The 16,109-nt window shown below is 37.2% G+C and overlaps 1 protein-coding gene across 3 annotated transcripts in view; it reads right to left on the bottom strand.

Moving 5' to 3' along the window:
- The window catches only part of SLC39A12 (solute carrier family 39 member 12), an 83,251-nt gene that overhangs the window by 30,290 nt on the left and 36,852 nt on the right, over positions 1-16,109 (bottom strand). The window contains exons 7-9 of one of the 3 annotated variants that reach the window (XM_003410560.3): positions 12,718-12,870; positions 8,431-8,541; positions 5,055-5,121 (exon numbers count right to left, since the gene is read on the bottom strand). In XM_003410560.3, coding sequence (XP_003410608.1) covers positions 5,055-5,121; positions 8,431-8,541; positions 12,718-12,870 — 331 coding nt within the window. The remainder of the gene's footprint in view (positions 1-5,054; positions 5,122-8,430; positions 8,542-12,717; positions 12,871-16,109) is intronic. The other 2 variants (XM_010590698.3, XM_010590699.3) reach the window with 2 other exon arrangements.

Genomic DNA, 16,109 nt, shown 5'->3' with positions numbered 1-16,109 from the left:
TCTGTTCATCAAAAGATTTTACCAAAAAAGTGAAAAGAAAAAGCTACCAACTGGGAGAATATCTTCAGAAACCATCTATCCAACAAGAGTCTAATAACCAAAATACATATAAAACTTCGACAACTTAACAACAAAAGACAAATGACACAGTCATAAAGCGAGCAAAGGACTTGTAGACATTTCACCAAAAAGGACATTCAAATGGCGAACAAACACATGAAAAGATGCTCAGCATCATTAGCTATCAGAGAGATGCAAATCAAAACTAAAATGAGACAGCGTTTCACTCCTGTTAGGATAGCTTAGAAAAAAAAAACAAAACAGAAAATAACGTGTTGACAAGGATGTGGGGAAATTGAAACCCTTGCTGGTGGGAATGCAAAATGTACAGTAGTTGTGGAAAAAGAGTGGGACGGTTCCTAAAAAACTAAAAATAGAACTACCATATAACCCAGCAATTCCACTCCTAAGTATATACCCAAAAGACTTTAAAAGGGGCTCGAAGAGAGACTTGTACACCAGAGTTCATTGCGGTTGTTTAGCGGAAACAATCTAAATGCCCATCAACAGATGAATGGATGAACAAAATGTGGTGCAAACATACAATGGAATACCACTCAGCCAGTAGGAGAAATGAAGTCTTGATACGAGCTACAGTGTGGATGGAGCTGGAAGATATCATGCTGAGTGAAACAAGCCAATCACAAAAGTACGAATATTGTATGACCTCTTTTTTCACTTATATTAAAAAAAAAAAAAAAAGGCAAATATATAGAGATCAAAGTTGATTAGTGGTTACCAGGGTAGGAGAGAGGGGGAAAGGGGAGGATTAAGGGTGATGGAGATTAAGGGTGGGGTTGCACAGCTAATTATTGTAATTGCTGTCAACAAGTTGTACACCTATAAAAAGTTGAATTGGTGAAAGTTATGTGATAGATACATTTACAATAATGGAAAAAAAAAAAAAAGAGCGGCTGCTGAGGCTACTTGCATGGGATTTGTTTCCTTGGTTTGGAGGTTTAGGGTCATGGTTTCATAGGACATCCCAGTTAATTCGCCTAGTAACGTGTTTAGTGCTTCTGTTTCACCTCTTAGTTCATTGCATAATGCCTGGGGCCTTAAAAGCTTGTAAGCGACCATCCAAGGCACAATTGGTCTCTATTCATTTGGAGCAACAGAGGAAGAAAGAGAGTGAGGAACAGGAGGAAGATATAGAATGTGTGGTGAATTGCCTTCATGAACAACTGCCTACTTTGCCATGAGATCAGAAGAACCGGAGGGTCCCTGGCTATCGTTACTGAACATTCTGATCAAAGATTCCATAGAAGAATCCTAATCAAAAAGGAGAAAATGTAGAACAGAATTTCAAATTCTCATGGACTCTAGACTTTCTAGAGCCATGGAGGGTGGATGAACTTCTGAAACTATTGTTTTGAGATAACCTTTAAACCTTAAACCAAAAGCAATAATCCTAAAACCTAGCAATAATTTAGACAATAAAAAAGGTCTGACTTGAGCATTATGCTCTTTTAAGAACTATTTGTATGGGATCAAATTGACAACAGTAATTTGAAAGACTAGATAAGAAACTTAGGGGGTAGTGAGGGAGGAACAACTAAGAAAATGTGGGTAACAATGGTTGCACAAGTCGAAGAATGTAATCAGGGTCACTAAATTGTACATGTAGAAATGGTTGAATTTGTGTATGTTTTCCTGTGTATATTCTCAACAACAAAATAAATAAAATTTAGGGAAAAAAAAGTTCTAATTTTTTTAATTAGCAGAATTTCTGTTTTAAAAAACCTAAAATTACATGTTAATATAAACCAACTGTGGAGTTGAATGACCAATAAATGTAAAAAGTGTTTTGAGTACATTTATTTTGATAGTAAACTGCCCTAGTATACAATTTGATAAGAACAGTAATTAACATACATTACTATATCCGAAAACTTCATCAAATATTCAGTTGAGTGTATTCTATGTGACAGGTGTAACTAGGGATGGTCATTACGGTTAGAATTGAACATTAATTATTGTACACTCAATAAAAAATGGGAAAAGGTTACCTTCTGGTTTCTAACTGCTACAAGGTCTAAGACTTTGGGGGACTGTATGATAATATTATCTGCTATTTTATTTTGGGAGTATGATTTGACACATTTCATAACCCACACTGTAAAACAAGTAACTCCAGTAGAGACCAGGTATCATTCAGACTATAAACCAGGAGATAGCTTATTGCCTGAGTTACAAAGGTGTCCAATGCATTTTTTTTCTAAAAACCATGCTTATTTAGAAATAACATTGTAGGAATGACTTATGTCTTTCCAGTGGTTTACTGATTCATTTTATTCTTCGTGAAAAATGAGCAGATTCCAGGCAATAGTCACAAAAGCACAGAGTAAAGATTGAATTATTGAATTCAGAGAGCTCTTATTGGCCTTGCCTGGGAGCACTCAGAATCTAATAATTCTACCAGTATTTCCTGCCAATTTTCAGAAATAAATGTTGTTCTTCGTGAAAGGTAAATAAAAATTTTAAATAATACACTTGCCAATATTGAAGCATGCAAATAAAATTGGAATTTCCGTAAGTCAACACGTAGTTTTGATATTAATAGCCTATATTCAAGTGAAGGATTTTTACCCAACATATATTCTGCTGGGAAACAGTGTGGCCTATTTTCTTTGTCTATTATTTTATTATCTCTAATTATGGGTTCCATTTGTCAGATCATGGATATGTAATAAGCCACAAGCAAATAATGCATATTTGCATGTCAGCCACAAGGAACACACTGTACATAATGTTTAAGATCATTTAAGTGTTATTCAGTGGAAGAGAATGACGAGTATTCATTGGTAATTTAATATGCTCATTACAAAATTATCTATAATATTTTACCTTGTGTACCTGGCAGTCATATTGAGTGTCATGCTGTTAAACTATCAGATGTTTGCCATGGTGAAACATGGGCTGGAACTTGTATCATTTTGCTTTTTTTGTTTATTTAAATCAGACTGTGGACAGAATTCTCAGAGCCTGTCTTTTGAAACACAAGTTCAGTTCCACCAATGAGGTAATATGAAACAAGTAATCAAATATTTGAAGCTAATTCAATATGTCCCAGGCAAAAGGGCAGTTGAGTAATCTAATTTGGACTTCTTCTCTATTCATGCTGTATGCCAAGCTTGATATCTGAAGTGGAAAGATATCAGACCCACAGGATATTTGAATAAGGCAAACATCACTCCCTGATCTAGCATCCAGTCCCTGCTTCGAATTTGACTTGGCATATCCTTCCTTCCCCTTCCTTTCTTTCAAAGACAAAAACAAAAAAGTCTACTGCAGACCTACTATGTGCCAGGCATTCTAAAATTACTCCAAAACGTAAAAATTTAGAAGAAAATGTATTATTAATAACATCCTGAATGCAGAATTGGACTGAATACATAATTACAAAATTTGTGTTGAATAAATAAATTACATGAGTTAATATATCTAACACATTTAGAATAGTGATGGTTATAAAAGTGTTTGTCCTTCTCAGTATCTATATACCCAACTACAATGCAAACTAGGATAAAATCAGTGTTATTTTACTCTTCAATATATAGACATGTGCTGAAACATTTCTGGAACAAATGAAAAAAAATTTAACAGGATGCATGAATAAATGATCACAAAGAAATAGTTGGTGCATTAGCACTTCTTTGGTCCCCCAATGCTGTAGGTTACTAGCTACGTGATCCTGGGCAGTTAGCTAACCTGTTTAATAACTGGTTTATTCATTTGTATAATTTGGGTGATAATTAGCCTTACTTCATGAATTTTCTAGGAGAATTCAAGGAGATAATCCACGTCAAGTGCTTTGCATTGTGCCTGGCATAGAATAAGTATTCCATAAATGGTGGCGATTTTTATTATTGGGTAACTAACTTATTATGGTAGAATGGTAGTCGCTAATCATGACTGCTTAACATGAAAACGTTGAGAAGTTTGTTACAAAAGAGAAAAAAAATGGGGAGAAGACTCAGGAGCAACTGATGAAAACCAAAACAGACCAAAAAAAATTCTCAAAGAACTATCTAGAAACACGAACAAAGAAAAATAAAGGTATAGTTTTAAAAAACAAACTAGTAAATTGAATTCTGAAAGAAGGAAAATTCCAGAAAGGAAAAATTTGATTGAAAATTACTATAAACAACCGAGTTCTTGAATAAGATGTAAATAATGAAATATCACTGATTTAAACTCCACTGTCTTCAATGACAGTGTCATAAATGAGACAAACATTGTGAGGAATTTTCAGCAGACTGTGATAGAAAATGAAAAACCAGTGACTGCCTCCATACTTCATAAAGAAGCAAAAGCTCAATCATCATGTCAGCCTCATTTAAAAGAAGCCTGAATAACCACATATGTATTTCTACGAATCGAAAGTTTCAGAGCATCAGTTTTAAACAACTGGGAAAAACATCATTTCTCCTTTTTAGGTTTGCTTGTATTTATTTTTTATAAATGGAATGCTAATGGAACCTCGGATGATTTTCTTGTACGCATGATATTATGCGTTTGTCAAAACCAGTAAGACTGTGCAACACAAAAAGTGAGCCCCAATGTGAGCTATAGACTTCCGTTAATAATAATGGATCAATATTTATCTATCATTTGTAACAATCAGACCACACCAATCCAAGATGTTAATAACAGAAACTGAGTGCAGGAGATAGAGAGGGTATATGGGAACTCTGTACTTTCTGCACAATTCTTCTATCAACCTAAAACATCCCCCCACCCCCAAATAAAGTTTATCTTAAAAAAAGGAAAACATTTTTAAAGAATATAGTTGATATCAATCAGTAGTATATTTAAAAAATTGATAGAAAGTCTTTATTAACAATTTTATTGTGAAGTTTTAATGAAATACAAGCCTAATATAAAATCTATATGGTTTTGACATATTTATTTTAACATTGGCTTGACTTTTTTCTACGGCACTTTCTACTGTGAAAGTTTAGCTTAAAAAAAAAAAAAAAAAAACTACTCACATTTCCGGTTGAAGGCTGTCTTACGGCGTATAGGAATTTCAGCTGCCTGTGAATCTTCTGGGCTTTTCTATTTCAAATTAAGAGATAACTGATGAAAAATAAGCATTAATCATTTTGTTGAAAAATAAAAAACACTTAAAGAGTTGTGCTGGATTTTAAAAGGCATATTAGTACTCTAAACGTGTATTACCCATTGCCACTGAGTCAATTTTGACAAACAGTGACCCTATAGAACAGAGTAGGACTGCCCCATAAAGTTTCCAAGGCTGTAATATTTACGGATAGGAGCCCTGGTAGCAGAATGGTTAAGTGCTTGGCTGCTAACTGAAAGGTCGGTGGTTCAAATCTACCAGCAGCTCTGCAGGAGAAAAGACCTGGTGCTCTGCTCCCGTTAAGATTACAGCCTAGGAAACACTAGGAGACAGTTCTACTCTATCCTATAGGGTCACTGTGAATTGGAATGGACTCTACAGCACATAAGAACAACAATCTTTACAGAAACAGACTGCCACCTTGTTCTCCCTCAGAGTGGCTGGTGGGTTCAAATCGCCCACCTTTCAGTTAGCAGCCAAGCACTTAACCACTGCACCACCAGGCCACCTTACTTGTATGTTAGAACTTTTAAATTCAGAGAGAAACCTAGAAGGTAGGGCTGAAAGTCTGGGAGGAGAGCATGTTTTTTATACTACCTACATTTAGATGAAAATAACACTCTCATGTAGTTCAGAATCTTCCATAGAGAACAAGACAGTCCCCTGCTTCAGACTCTTAAATTATGAAAGCCTTTATGAAACTCAAAAGCAGCAAGGAAAAAACCATTCTTGACCTAATTTGACACCACTTCTGTGTGGTGGATCATAGATCTGGGATTTGTTTTCTGACCTTAGCAGATGGTGTATTCTGGATGGAGAAGAAACACACACAGCACCTCATTCCACTCATAGTAGCATAAATAGTCTGTTTTGTTGCTTTGCCAATCAGTAACAGAATGTTGCCAATTAAGAAACAAACATAATAGTTAAAAAATTTTTTTTCATCCTCTCATATGCCAGAGAAGTGTTTGAGACTGGCTCCTATATTATGAGTTAAGGTCATGTGGTTTTATTTCAGAGACTGACTCATAGTTCAATTCCAGGGATGTCATTATCCCTCTCCTTGCCTCAGATTCTTATTCTATTATGTTAAAATAGTACTTTTCACCTGCCTATTGAACATGTCCTTTTAAAAGAGTATTCACACAATTCTATCACAAAATTGTAAAAACTTTGAGACAAATTTATTGTGAGACATAATCACCTCTTTTTACCTAAAAGAGAGAAAATAAAGTTAAAGTTCACATGTTTTAATAACAGCAATTATTCAAAAGATATAATGAAAGGCTATTTTTGGAAAAGGATGGTTGTGAAGTTGAGGGAACACTAAATTAGGGCTTGGAGGAGACAGGGTTAGTAGAGCAGGTAGGCAGGCCTCTTGCTTGAAATGGTTGGATCTAGAAACAAAGAGTTCATGACAAAGAGGAAGGCCCTCAATGAGATGGATTGACACAGTGGCTGCAAGAACGAGCTCAAACATAGCAATGATTGTGAGGATGGCACAGGACTGGGCAGTGTTTCATTCTGTTGTACATAAGGTCACTATGAGTCGGAACCAATTATATTTAACAATAACTGAACAGAAACAAAGAAAAACAATGTGATGCCTTTACATTCCAAATTATAATCAAAAGCCGCTATAGTTTCATTAAAAGACAGAAGTTCCAATATTTACTCCAGAAGTTGCTTTTTTATTTTTTCCAAAAAAAGCTATATATTTTCACAGTAAGGCAAACATCCAAGACAAGTTGATCATTGGAAAGAATTATGAGTTCCCCTCCTTCAATCTCTACTGTCCTGAAAAAAACAGGAAATTGAATCCATCAAGCAATTCTAAAATTTCACATCATATAGGTTGAAAAATTTCACCTTTAGTCTGAACTTGCAGCTTAAATATCAAAATGAATAGTGAATATACCAGAGAGCTAAAAACCAAAAAAACTTATTGTCATGGAATTGAATTCCAACTCCTAGCGATCCTACAGGACAGAGTAAACTGCCCCATAGGGTTTCCAAGGCTGTAAATCTGTATGGAAGCAGATTGCCACATCTTTCTCCCACTGAGCAGCTGGTGGGTTCCAACACCAACCTTTGGGTTTGCAGCCAAGTGCTTAACAACTGTGCCACCAGGGCTCATTAGCAAGCTAGAGTGTTAAAATAGTTCAAAGCTCATTCCATTAGCTTCAGAGATTCTTTCATCTGTATCTTGGGAACTGCAGACCCTTCATTCAAACTGAAGTCAGAATTAAAGTGATTTTAAAACTAATTCCAGCGTGAAGTTATTGTCTTATGTACCACATTTAAAATAATTAAACAACAAATACAATAAGGCTTTTAAAGCATTTTTTAAAAGGAGTGTTTCTGGCTCACATTTCTGAGTTAGCTCTGGATCTGAAATCTACCACAAGACTTCTATTTTGCTATGCTAACATCCAAGGAATGGCTTATTTATCAATACTTAGACTTTAGGAGGAGTCCTGGTGGTGCAATGGTTAAGCATTTGGCTGGTAACCAAAAGGTCAAAATTTGGAAGCCACCAGCCGCTCCTTGGAAACCCTATGAGACAGTTATACTCTGTCCTAAAGGGTCACTATGACTCGTTGGCAATGGGTTTCAGATGTAGGAATCTATCCTTGAACTGTAAACCCTCTACCCCAAGGCCAGGGTTACAGGAGGCAAGTTTTCTAACAAAATTATATTTGACTTTCATTTTTTTTTTCACTTTACTTTTTTTTTTAGTTACCTTAAGAATTAAAATATCATTGTGAACCTGGTTGGAGGTTGTGTATTGAGAATTAATATGGGAAATTCTGTGGAAAATTTAATACAGCAGAAGACACTTGCTATGAAAGATTTCATTGGTCAGAATAAGTCCCCCCTGCATTCTGAAATGAACACCCCACCTCTAGACGCAGCCACCTAGCCACAGCTAAGGATCACTCAATAGAAAATCTAAAGGTCAACTGGTTTGTGAAAATCATAAAGAAAATGATTAAGGAAATGTATAGTCTGTCAATCTGATCTACACGTGTTTCGAGTTGGTGCAGATAGCAGTGATTTGAATCTAGGGAAAATACGTTTTACTTTTTAAAACAGCTTTCAGGTGCTTTTAAAACAGCTTTCAGGTGTGTGACACAGCTTTCCAAACAGTAGCTATCACAATCAAGAGTAGGCAAATAAGGAGCGAATTCTCTGTATCTACTCTACTGTTGTTCATCTGTTTATTAAGGAATAAAGGAAAGAAGAAAATCAAATCAGTAGAATGCTTCAGATCAGTAACCTACCAACTGGATGGTTGACGTAGATTGGCCCCCGCCTGACTGGTCACTCAACTCAGAGTCCAGTGCAAAATGGTGGGAGTGTCCCACATGGCCATTAACCAGAGACGCGTCCTGCTGGGTGAGAATGGTCTACAATTAGTGCTGAAGCCAGAACCCCACAATTTTAGCCTTTGTTGATTCTGTGAATCTGTTTTGCATTTGCTCCCAGTCCAAAATAAGGGAGGCACAAAAAGAGTACTCGGAAAATCTCACTGTGGTTAAGAGCTCGGTTGCTAACCAAAGGCTGGCAGTTCAAATGCATCAGTCACTCCTTGGAAACCCTACGGGGCAGTTCTACTCTGTACTCTAGGGTCGCTATGGTTCGGCGTCGACTCCACGGCAACAGGTTTGGTTGTTTGTTTTTTTTTAACGTCTTATCTTGCAGAAGGCCAGGACTGCTCTGACAGATCATGAATGTTCAGAAAGATTAAGAATTCAACTTCAAAGAATGTCTAGCTATATTTAAAAAGAGGCCTAATGGATGGTAGTACTCTGTATCGTCTTCAAGACAATAAAAATTATATTTACTGAAAAAACTATATTTACTACAAAATTATAATTTGCATTCTTCCTCATGGAGTTACAAAAATAACAACTGAAATTGTGTTTCACATTATAACTACAAAAATAATATCTCCAAAAATTAAAAGCACTGTATCTAATAAAACGTAACCATTCTTTTTATTTTGCATGTATCACGAATCTTGAAATTACGTTCTTAAATACTCATTTTTAGTATCCTAAAAGCCACAAGAATAACCTGAATAAATTCTACCTTTTTGAGTGTTCTGAATTACTTTCACCATTTCATCCTGGTTACATATTTAATATTTATGTATAGGCAGATGTGTTGGCTTTCTTTTCCCCAGCCCATGAATGATAATTTGCTATGTATAGATGGGGATCTCTGTCGTTTAGGCATATTGAGATTAGAACTCTTTTGTGGATATTAAGTTTCTAAATCTTAAGGGTAAATGCTATAATAGAAGCCAATATACCTAATTTCCAGGTTTTCTATAGATCTTAGCTTGTGCCTTAGGCCAAAGAACAACCCTACTTTGTTCAAACACAAACGTTTATAAGATTTTACTACAAAAGGCTTCAAAAATACAGAAAAATGGAAGGAATTTTAACATGAATACTCATATACCTACTTCCTAGATGCTACCATAACATTTTACTTATTTGATCACTTATCTATTATGCTTTTATCTGTCCATCGATCTTACTTTTTGATGTATAAGATAGAATCTGCAGTAAATTTAGGAATAATGATAAAAAACCAATAATGATATTTTAAAGGGCTATTTTTAACCTTTGCCATAGGCACAGGCACTCTATATCTGGGCTTCCAGTTGTCATATGAACAGATAAAGAGCTAGGGAATAAGTAGAAATCCATGCAGCACTACAGGGCTGCAGGACTCCAGGATTTTGGAAAGAATATTCACTTTATTTTAATCTCCTGGAATTAACCTATTTTTCTTATACAATACTGTGCAAGAGCAAAGAAAAATGATCCATAATAAACTACAGTGTTGATTAACACAGCTATCTTTAAAATACGAGTTTATGCCTAAATATATTGTGCTTTTCACTTTTCATGATCTACTTAGTTGTTGTTGTTAGGTATTATCAAGTTGGTTCCGACTCATAGTGACCCTATGCACAACAGAACGAAACACTGCCCGGTCCTGCGCCATCCTTACAATAGTTGTTATGCTTGAGGTCATTGTTGCAGCCACTGTGTCAATCCACCTCATTGAGGGTCTTCATCTTTTCCGCTGACCCTCTACTCTGCCAAGCATGATGTCCTTTTCCAGGTACTGATCCCTCCTGACAACATGTCCAAAGTATGTAAGATGCAGTTTCGCCATCCTTACCTCTAAGGAGCATTCTGGCTGCACTTCGAAGACAGATTTGTTTGTTCTTTTGGCAGTCCGTGGTATATTCGATATTCTTCACCAACACAACAATTTGAAGGCGTCAATTCTTCTTCGGTCTTCCTTATTCGCTGTCCAGCTTTCACATGCATATGATGCAATTGAAAATACCACGGCTTGGGTCAGGCGCACCTTAGTCTTCAAGGTGACATCTTTGCTCTTCAACACTTTGAAGAGATCCTTTACCGCAGATTTGCCCAATGCAGTGCGTCTTTTGATTTCTTGACTGCTGCTTCCATGGCTGTTGATTGTGGATCCAAGTAAAATGAAATTCTTGACAATTTCGATCTTTTCTCCGTTTATCATGATGTTGCTTATTGGTCCAGTTGTGAGGGTTTTTGTTTTCTTTATGTTGAGATGCAATCCATACTGAAGGCTGTGGTCTTTGATCTTCATTAATAAGTGCTTCAAGTCCTCTTTACTTTCAGCAAGAAAGGTTCTGTCATCTGCATAACGCAGGTTGTTAATGAGTCTTCCTCCAATCCTGATGCCCTGTTCTTCATATAGTCCAGCATCTCGTATTATTTGCTCAGCATACAGATTGAATAGGTGTAGTGAAAAAATACAACCCTGATACTCACCTTTCCTGATTTTAAACCAATCAGTACCCCCTTGCTCTGTCCAAACAACTGTCTCTTTATCTATGTAAAGATTCCTCATGAGCACAATTAAGTGTTCTGGAATTCCCATTCTTTGCAGTGTTATCCATAGTTTGTTATGATCCACACAGTCGAATGCCTTTGCATAGTCAATAAAACACAGATAAACATCCTTCTGGTATTCTCTGCTTTCAGCCAGGATCCATCTGACATCAGCAATGATATTCCTGGTTCCACGTCCTCTTCTTGAACGGGCCTTAATTTCTGGCAGTTCCCTGTCGATATACTGCGGCAGCCAGTTTTGAATGATCTTCAGCAAAATTTTGCATGTGGTATTAATGATATTGTTCTACAGTTTCCACATTTGGTTGGATCACCTTTCTGGGGAATAGGCATAAATACGGATCTCTTCCAGTCAGTTGGCCAGGAAGCTGTCTTCCATATTTCTTGGCATAGATGAGTGAGCACCTCCAGTGCTGCATCTGTTTGTTGAAACATCTCAATTGATATTCCACCAATTCCTTGTTTTTCACCAATGCCTTCAGAGCAGCTTGGACTTCTTCCTTCAGTACCTGATCATATGCCACCTCTTGAAATGGTTGAATGTCGACTAATTCTTTTTGGTATAATGACTCTGTATTCCTGCCATCTTCTTTTGATGCTTCCTGCATCTTTTAATATTTTCCCCATGGAATCCTTCACTATTGCAACTCGAGGTTTGAATTTTTTCTTCAGTTCTTTCAGTTTGAGAAACACCGAGCGTGTTCTTCTCTTTTGGTTTTCCATCTCCAGCCCTTTGCACATGTCATTATAATACTTTTTCTTCTCGAGCCAGCCTTTGAAATCTTCTGTTCAGTTCTTTTACTTCATCAATTCTTCCTTTTGCTTTAGTTGCTCGAAGCTCAAGAGCAAGTTTCAGAGTCTCCTCTGACATCCATCTTGGTCTTTTTTTTTCTTTCCTGTCTTTTCAGTGACCTCTTGCTTTCTTCATATCTGATGTCCTTGATGTCGTTCCACAACTCATCTGGTCTTTGGTCACTAGTGTTCAGTGCATCAAATCTATTTGTGAGATGGTCTCTAAATTCAGGTAGGATATACTCAAGGTTACATTTTGGCTCTCGTGGACTTGCTCTGATTTTCTTCAGTTTCAGCTTGAACTTACATATGAGCAATTGATGGTCTGTTCCACAGTCGGAACTTACAGATGTATCAAATATAGCACAGTGAAAGAAATTACTCAAGCTGAAAAAAGACCTGCCGAAAATCCTACCTATTCCTGAACTTCTCATTTTTATCATTTTAAATGCTCCTACGATTGAAAGTGAAATGTAATTTTGTGAATTTTCAGGTTTTTTTTCTTTGTCTGGTTGTTTGTTTTGTTAGTAAAGACATCCAAAACACTGAGTATTGGCCAGCTCATTGGCCAGGACATGCAATAGTCTCCTGCTTGTGAGCCATTTGGAGGCCAAAAGGCAGGTGGTAACAATTATATTAACTGGCCAGCAACAGATGGTAATTTACAAAAAAAATAAAGGAGCCAAATTTTTGGTGAACCTGCCAGTTAGGTTGATCTGAGCATTCTAGGAAAAGGAGATCTATCCCTTACTCAGACTACTTCATGAAAATGTCAATTACTTTTAAAGAAATACTTTTCAAATAAAAGATTATTACAAAATCCTAAAGCAACAGAGAAACAAAATCTAAATATACCTTGGCATTTGGTGATACAAGAAGAATAAAACATTTTTCTATTAAGAAAAAGCCATGGATGCCTCCAATTAGTCCCAACAGTTTCCAGATATGACCCTTGCTTTCATGGAAATGTCCAAATCCTGAGGCTTCTTGCTTATGTAAACCAAGAATCTAAAAATAAAATAAAAAGCAACAGCAAAAAAACAAATATTAGAGTATTGTGGAATATATTCAACTTTTGTGCTGGGGACGTCCATGACTACTCTTGAAACCATTCCAAGTCTAGTTTGCTTCTGAGTGTGTGAATACTTCCATGATATGGTTTAATTAGAGTCAAACAAAATGTGTGCAGTAGGAAATAAAGAAAAGCTTTGAACAGCTTGGACTAATGAATAAAATGAAGCCTAAGCTTTACTTCAGCAAGTGACCTAGATTCTCATACACTCTCGTTCCTTTAGCCGAATCCCTCTCCACCCAGGAATTCAATCCACATCTGATTGCACAAAGCAATGCTTTACATAAAATCAACGTATTTTATACCTTGAACAATAAGGATATATTTCATCAGGGTTAATTCTCCCCACACCCCATTGCAAGTAAAGCAAACTTTAATAAATATTGAGATAAGTAAGAAATCACCTGGAAGACTTTCCGCATTGGATGCATAGTAAATGCATTAAAAAAAAAAAAAATCCCATTGCCGCTGAGCCAATTCCGACCCATAGCGACCCTACAGGACAGAGTAGAATTGCCCCCATAGAGTTTCCAAGGAGCACCTGGCGGACTCGAACTGCCAACTTTTCAGTTAGCAGCCCGTAGCACTTAGCCACTTCGCCACCATGGTTTCCAGTATAGACATTGAGAACATAATATATTATTACCAATATTGTCAGCCCTCTGGGATACAAAAGGATACAAGGTATGCACTAGGAATCTTCATTCAGTTGACTCATTCCACTAGTTGACCTCACGATTTCTTGAGAGCTAGTAAATCATATGTAACACGTTGCCTCCCCAGGAGAAGGCAGTTTGTGAAATAGCTCGGTGGTTGGCAGATTTGGAATGCTACTGACCAATAAATTAAAAAAAAAGAAATTATATGCGTATATAAGTCAGAACCTACTCGACGGCACTGGGTTATATTGTACATATATATGTTATACATATACATATGTAGGTATTTATGTGTGTCTATTTTTTATGTATATGTATACACAGAGCCCTGGTGGCACAGTGGTTAAGAGTTCAGCCGCTAACCGAAAAGTCAGCAGTTCAAATCTACCAGGAGCAACTTGGAAGCCCTATGGGGCAATTTAACTCTGTCCTATAGGGTCGCTATGAGTTAGAATTGACTTGATGGCAACTGGTTTGGTTTTTGTTATATGTATACACATATGTACATGCAAGTATATATGTGGGTGTACTTATTTGTGTATGGCTATATGGATATGGATATGAGGCCCTGGTGCCGCAGTGGTTAAGTGTTTGGCTGCTAACCAAATGACTGGAAGTTCCAATACACTAGCCGATCCTTGGAAACCCTATGGGGCAGATCTACTCTGTCCTATATTGTCGCCACGAGTGGGAATTGACTCCATCACGTTTTGTTTTGTTTTTTTGGTATATGGATATAACTAAAAACCAATATATGTTAGCCAACTTTTTCTTCTGATGGGACATCAAATGAAATCCACCTAATTTTGTGATTACTATTATAAAAAAAAAAAAATTTTTTTTTTTTTTATTATTACTATGAGTCGGAATTGACTCACGGCAATGGGTTTGGTTTGTTTTTTAATTACACAGAATAGAGGATATTGTAATATCAGAAAATAAAACAAAATTTTAAAAAATAAGCAGAAGACTTAAAATCTGAGAATGAAATATAGACCTTTAAAAAAATATAAGTTGAATAAATTCAGGTAAGGAACAAAAGTCATTACAGTGGCAGTTTTCTCATTTCCGTGCAGACCTTTGAAAACTTGCCATGGACCACATTTGGGAACCACTAATTGACCAAGCTCACCACCAGGCTTGTCCCCTACAATGCTGCTTCTTTCTTCGTCTTTCTGTTATCGTTTTTCCTTATCTCTTTTCTCAAGTACAAAGACAGACTTCTAGATCCCAGGAAGCCCAGCTAGTCTAGGCTCACCTCTGGAACATATTTGTGCAATGCCTGCTGATAGCCCCAAGCAGTGCAGTCCCCCATTAGGGAAGACTCAGGCAGCTTTGAGATCCTTTTGCCGTTTCCCAGGAACCTGGGCATGTACAGCTCTGTAGCCATGGTGGTGACCTAGAAAGTGCCTCTGCCACTGCCGCAAGCCAATAAGCCCTGAAACATTTCCAGAAAATTAGATTACGAGGGAAATTAAAACTAATAAATGATTTGTTTTAGTTCTCCAGTGCTCACTTTGTGATTTCAGAATATTTGATCATTATTGAGCCTCTAAGCAGTAAGAGTGACCCTGGAGGAAGTTGCCAGAGGCTTGTGGAAAATTTTAACATCTCAGGCTTTGTGAGAGGGGAGGTCATTTGTCCATTGTCATTATTCATAGTTAGAGATTTCACGGAGAAAAGATAAGCTCATCTGAAGACCCTTCTGCCAGGACTCTACACCTCAGGCCTTAATCTTTTCATTTCTGACAAATAAAGAACCTCAGAAAACTTCAGCAAAGGGCTGCCTTCTGTTTTTCTTACGGGAAATCTAAACACTATTAGGCAGGAAAGAGATGTCCATTCAGGTGGTTCAAGTGAAGAGACTTTAATAACTCGACTGTTACAGAGGTGTGGGCAGGGTCAAGGGTACACCCAAGGGGTACTGAGGCTAGCAAGCCCAGGAAGCCATTAGCACCCACAGGCTGAAAGGGCAAAGGGAGGGAATAATGTGATTGGAGCCCAGTGAGAGCTGAAGCTGGGGAGGACAGGCCGCCCATGGGAGCATCAGGGATGGAGAGAACGAGCTACTCCTAGAGGCAGGTGCCAAAGATAGGAGGGATGGGGAGGAAATACCCCTACCTCTGTCTCCTCTTATCCTGGGTTTTCTGTTGTGCTGCCTGTGGGTCGAATCAAAACAATGACCCAAGAGGGGGAGTGTTGATATGTTGTGGGGTTGACAACCAATGTCACAAAATATGTGCATTAATTGTTTAATGAGAAACTAATTCGCTTTGTAAACCTTCATCCAAAGTACAATAGAAATAAATACATACATAGAGCAGTTTAAAAAACAAACAAACAATCCAGCCTGTAAGGGTGATGCAGCTCCTGGGAGATGCAGCCCTTGCAGGCCAATCTTCTAGGGCAAAGAGAGTACAGAGAAGGGCCCAGAGTAGACCTGATGAGGGTGGGGGGCAGGTGGAGAATAACCAACACAATGTCTCGTAACCCAACGGTTTTAATTTATCGATAGT

This window comes from Loxodonta africana, chromosome 4 (assembly GCF_030014295.1).
Source record: "Loxodonta africana isolate mLoxAfr1 chromosome 4, mLoxAfr1.hap2, whole genome shotgun sequence".
Lineage (NCBI taxonomy): Eukaryota > Metazoa > Chordata > Mammalia > Proboscidea > Elephantidae > Loxodonta > Loxodonta africana.
The sequence above is the reverse complement of the archived record's forward strand: the minus strand, read 5'-3'. Positions and strand labels throughout refer to the sequence as shown.